Here is a 5384-nt window from a genome sequence, read left to right as displayed (position 1 = left end):
TTTTGCTTGGTGCCAGTGTAATCGCAATAGAGAAGATTCAAATATACCAGCTAAGCAACCCTTACCACATATAGGAGTAAAAATGGTTGGGGCCAAACTCGATTTTGTGAACAAGTTACTGGAAGGAGGCAGTCAAGGTTTCAATTGATCAGGATTGGTTGTTCCTAGGATGTGAATAAATGCCACAATCAAACACTATATCAAATGGAATTTCTTGCAACTGTTGCTTTTGCATGATCATGTGCATTTCTTTTAAGTAGTGAACAAAAGGAAATGATGCTAGAAAGAGAGAAGGAAATCATCACTGAACTTCTAGGAGAGATGTTTGCACTTATACATACAACTAGGATGATAAAGCAGCATCAAAACACACAAGTAGACAACAACTTAACGTAGCAGCATATGTACAAATGCATATTGCTGTTTACGAAGGAACAGTCGAAATTAAAGATAAAGGACTACTGCGCCAACTGCGTGATGAACATGGGATTGAATTTGCTATAAAAACTATTTTCATAAAGTCCATCAAATAGTGACTCCCCCAATCCATATTTCCTTGCAATGTCAGAGCGGGCCCGAGCTGAATGACTTGTGGATGTGCCGGTAACTATAACTACTGTTTTGTCAGTAGCGAAATTAGCCAAAGGTATCAATGCCTCCGGCTCCATCGCCAATGAGGCATCTACTAGAAAAATGTGACTGAAATGCCCAGCAGGTATGCCTTCATTGTGTAATCGAAAGCTACTAACGAAAGTTGACAAAATTACCCTGAATTTCCGAAGTTGTTGTAATGAAGGACACGTAAAACATTCCCCTTTTATAGGACATGAAAAAAGAATGTCAGCAGGTACCCCATCCATCTCGCGAAATGCAGCATTGGCTCGAAAAATATCCGATTCTAAAATTACCTTTTTCAAACTTCTGGTCAGCGCGTCACATGTGCTGTTTGAGGGTGCACATATAAGAATTCGACACTCAGGAGAGATCCGATATATTTCACATACTGCTTCTTGAACAACAATTCCAGTACTTGATAGTTTTTCTGGATCCATTGCAGTGACTACACAGCGGGGGCCACTGAGAAGATATGGTGGTGATCCCCGCAAGCTTGAAATGTGACGAATCGTAGAGACCTCGTTTTTACTAACTTTATGATTGGCACGAAGCAGACTGGGTGGGTTAAGGTTGTCCTTTCGGGATACACAATATTCAGGAAAGAGGAAGTTCTGGATTAAAGGATTTGATGCAGTTTCAACTGCTTCATGAGCCCTCTTTAGGCGCACTCTACTGGAAGAGAAGCTGATGTCGTATTTTCTAGAAGCATAGTGTTGAGAATGAAAATTGTCTCCAAAGTCCACTAATACGCGAGTGCTCTTCACCACACGACAGACAAAACCCTGTTTTCCATTTAGAACATCAGTATTATAGACAATATGGAAGAACCAACTCGTGCTTTGGTCAGCTTTCAATGTTTAGATTGCTTGTGCTATTCCACTATTTCAGTCAAATTGATAGTGAAAACTATAGGAAGTTATGATTATATCCCTAAGATAAAAAGGAATAAAATAATAACATTCAGATAACCAAGATAAATCATGTTACAATAACTAAGATAAAGACCAAAATAACATTATGAATCATGGCAAGGAAAAAAATATGCTTCTATCTGTTTTTTCTAAAGGGTATTATTTTTATTATTGTCTTGATTCTTTGCATACATATCCTTGCTACCAAAATAATATGCAAAAAATACCCATGTGCTTCATCCACAAGCTAAATTTCATGACTTTATCAAGCATAAGTTAATGGAAGATCAGAAAGCTTACCTGAAAGGGCTCAATCTCTGTACCCGAAGGTCGTGCATAGACCAAGTCCCTCGATAAAAGGAATGGCCGCCTCTCAGGAATAGAATCAATCTCAAAAACTACAAATGTTTTATTCTTGTTCTTAAGATTTCCACTAAGATTTTTGTCCTTGGTTGATTCTTTATAGATTACTGCTTCTTGGAACTCCAAAGTCACATTCTTCAAGAGGAAATCACTCCATTTCTAATTCGAATAAAAGCATCAAGTTAAGAAATGAATAGCATTCCTCCATCACAAAACACCAGAGAAGAAAATAATATAGCTTATAATTATACAAGAGATTTCTGCAAACAAGAATGTAAAACACTCCCTTAATTTAAGAACAGCTTTTTTTTTTTTTTTTTTTTTTTTTTTTTTTCCGTTTAAAAAAGGAACTTGGCTCATGTCACTTGCCACACTCACCTATACAAAAGATAGAACATTGGGGGCACAAAATAAGTTGTGGTTCTAACGGTAACTACAACTATATGGTACAAAAACATTGATTTTTGCCAACCATCAGACAGAGTGTTGTATGATTGATTCAATGAATGAGAATTAACAAGCTAGTTCAGTTTTGACAACAAAGCCACTTCATGAATTATTGATATTGGCAGGAATATAAGCCCTTCTCTCACACCATGGAAAGCACTGAATATGATAAATATGCACAACAGAACTAAAATCCTATATATATATATATAAAGGGAATAACATAACCATACAACATATATGTCTTATTTTATTGACTTAGGTGAACTATAATGACCTTGTTGACATGCCAACATTGAGGTTCAATCAAAACTGGTTTTTTAAGTGGTTCTTGTGTCATTTCTACTTGTCTCTAGTGAGGAGATCTCTTACTAGTGTTCACTGCATCTTTTCTGTTCCTTGCAGTATTTGCATTGAAATACAACCAAAATTGTTTCGATATTTTTTTTATTATATAGTTACGAAGTTTTAAAAATTTCGATATTTTTTTTATTATATAGTTACGAAGTTTTAAAAATTGTTTATCATATAATAGAAAATTTTGAGAGGGAGCAAAACTATCCTTATTAAGTTTTCATAAATTTTCAGTATTGCAAATATTTCAAATTTCAATGTGGGTATATGGTTATCAATACTTTTTTGAATTTAAACTGATAAAGAAGGACCACTGAAATTTATCGGGTGATTCCTAACAAGATGAGTTGACCATTATAATAACCAACCTACTCCATCCCTAATTATTAACAAAGTACAGTACGAGTGCTAACTACCATAAAAGGACATGATATCCCTAATTTTTAGTTTTCACTAGAACTTTCAGCAGCAGGAAATAATAAGAAAATCATGAATTATTAAAATTAACTAAAAACTTTAGCATTAAGCAAGATTTCAAAGTGGACAATACACGAGGTTTGATATATACCGAGTTATTTGCTTTACAATTAAGCTACCTTAAAACAGCAATATATATATATATATATATATAGGGCTGTTATGAGTACCTCCAAGTAGAAATCCTCAGCATATAACAGAGCAGTAAAGTAAGCCTTATACGTTGAAGGAGACAAAGGCTGCCTCAGAATTTCAGGCACGATTTTCTCCTTGATCTGCCGTTTGATGTACTCAGGAATTGCAAATATAGGTGATGTACCCTTTTCCAATATATAACTCTGTTTTCTTTCTTCATTTCCAGGAGAAGTAGTAGTTGGACATAGAACTGGCTTAAAGGTTGGAGGGGGCACAGCGGAAGATGAAGATGGCCCAGATGGAGGAGGCCATTTTAGGGAAGATGCAGATGGCTTAGGAGAAGATTTTGGAGGATTAGGGAGAACTGGAGAGGAGCTGGAAGAGGATGGGGGCAGATTGGATATAGAACTTGCAAATAATGATGTTGCACCCTCTTTTAATATATAACTCGTTTTTCTTTCTTCACTTAATGCATGAGATGTAGTTGGATATATGACTGGCTTAGAGGTTGGAGGGGGCTTAGGGGAAGATGAAGATGGCCCAGTTGGAGATGGAGGTCCTTTATGGGATGATGCAGATGACTTAGAAGAAGATTTTGGGGGATTTTGGGGAACCGAAGAGAAAATGGAAGAAAATGGGGGCAGGTTGGAAGAAGAGTGAGGATCAGTATAAGAAAATGAAGGTGGTTGCACTGAATTTTTAAAGTTTGGAGAAATTTCGTTAGTCCTTTGGGAAGATTCCTGAACATATGGCTGCTTGATTATCAATGAATTTCTTATCCGTGAATCTACTGCGACTTTGGCTTGATTTAATGAAGGACTAGGCGCTGAATTTGGTAAAAGTGGGTCATTATCAGGGTACGATGTGGTTCTGGTTCTTAGAATTGATTTATATACTGAATGGATGTTCCTCGAGGTAGTGTCATCATATTCGTCACCATCAACAAAATGTTCTGTATGGCAACAAAGAATGAAACGCAAGAATGCTACAAACAGAGACATATCGTACTTCTGGTATCAAAACGAAGGGAAACCAGTAAAAACTGTCTGATTGCTGAGAAAATGGAACAAATTTCAGAACATTAAACATGAAATTCACAACCTAACCTAGCATATGAGAGATTAATGTTTATCACGTCCAACATAGTTCTTTTTGATGCATCAAGTTCAAAATAGTTAGCATCCTGTTATTTTAAATTTGCTACTATTAATAGTGATGAAAGAAAGAGATCCACTCGCTAATAAAGTATTTCTCAAATTAAAATAGCAATAGAAGAGAGTCAGACAGATCGTTTCAAATATACGGGAATAAAGATAATATTGGACATGACTATATCAAGCGTGCAGATCCTTTTTAGTGTGTTTGCGGGTGCGTAGCGAGAGAGTGTGCGTGTGTGTGTGTGTTTGGACGAAGGGAAAAAGGTGAGTACAGGTAAAGGAAACAAATGTAGAATATTTGTAGTTCTTATTTTACTTTTAACTCCAAAACAAAAACAAGAAATAAATGGGTGATCGGGATTAATCTTGACTTCTCAAGCTTTTCCCAATTAAAGATTTAGCAACGGCCAAGACTTTCATTACTGTTTTAAAACTTTCCCAGAAACCAAACAGGTGGCCGAAAAGGCAATCGAAAATCTGAGAAAACGGGGCATACGGTGCATGGCAGGGTCTAGAAATTACCTGGAGTTCGCGAGCCAAAGATTGAGCCCTGACTAGCTTGTTGTTACAAGGGAGACACTGACTTGATGATCCTGAAGCTCACTGAGAACTCAAACAAAGAACGGAGGCCAAAAAGTATTCAGAGAATTTCAAAGAACCTTGTGTCCGAAGATACTTCCTTTTATTTTCATGGTACTCTGCATGCTTTATAGCGATCAGTTCTTGAATTTTTCTTTTTTAATGTATCTATATTTTAAAGGAAAATGCTTTGGTCCGCCGCCCCCCCCCCCCACTTCCTTTTTTTTTTTTTTTTTAATCCTTAATGGTTAAGAAAAAATTGATTAATATTATTATAAAGTTTTTATTTCTTTAAAATATTAAAAATATTAAAAAAAATCTGAAAAAAAAAAATTTTAGCTGACGG

General features: G+C 36.0%; 1 protein-coding gene across 4 annotated transcripts; it reads right to left on the bottom strand.

Moving 5' to 3' along the window:
- Positions 1-200: 200 nt before the first annotated feature.
- On the bottom strand, positions 201-5161 carry LOC122309986 (probable RNA helicase SDE3). 4 transcript variants are annotated; one of them, XM_043123839.1, is made up of 5 exons: positions 4982-5161; positions 3947-4355; positions 3338-3697; positions 1827-2048; positions 201-1397 (listed from the first exon to the last, which is right to left on the bottom strand). In XM_043123839.1, the coding sequence occupies exons 2-5, from the start codon at positions 4301-4303 to the stop codon at positions 459-461; spliced, it is 1878 nt and encodes a 625-aa protein (XP_042979773.1). In that variant the 5' UTR covers positions 4304-4355; positions 4982-5161; the 3' UTR covers positions 201-458. The 4 variants fall into 4 exon arrangements, with proteins under 4 accessions (XP_042979773.1, XP_042979771.1, XP_042979772.1 ...); XM_043123841.1 differs by having other exon boundaries at positions 618-814; positions 909-1397; positions 3338-4355; XM_043123837.1 differs by having other exon boundaries at positions 3338-4355.
- Between the last annotated feature and the right edge of the window lie 223 nt (positions 5162-5384).

The sequence above is a fragment of the Carya illinoinensis genome, chromosome 5, assembly GCF_018687715.1.
Source record: "Carya illinoinensis cultivar Pawnee chromosome 5, C.illinoinensisPawnee_v1, whole genome shotgun sequence".
NCBI classification, from domain to species: Eukaryota; Viridiplantae; Streptophyta; class Magnoliopsida; order Fagales; family Juglandaceae; genus Carya; species Carya illinoinensis.
The sequence above is the reverse complement of the archived record's forward strand: the minus strand, read 5'-3'. Positions and strand labels throughout refer to the sequence as shown.

Coding starts and splice junctions, on each gene's coding strand:
- LOC122309986 (XM_043123837.1), bottom strand. CDS start 4,303: ATGTCTCTGTTTGTAGCATTCTTGCGTTTCATTCTTTGTTGCCATACA. Junction 2,049..3,337: donor CTGAGGATTTCTACTTGGAG/GTACTCATAACA, acceptor TATTCGAATTAG/AAATGGAGTGATTTCCTCTT. Junction 1,398..1,826: donor CAGAGATTGAGCCCTTTCAG/GTAAGCTTTCTG, acceptor AATGGAAAACAG/GGTTTTGTCTGTCGTGTGGT.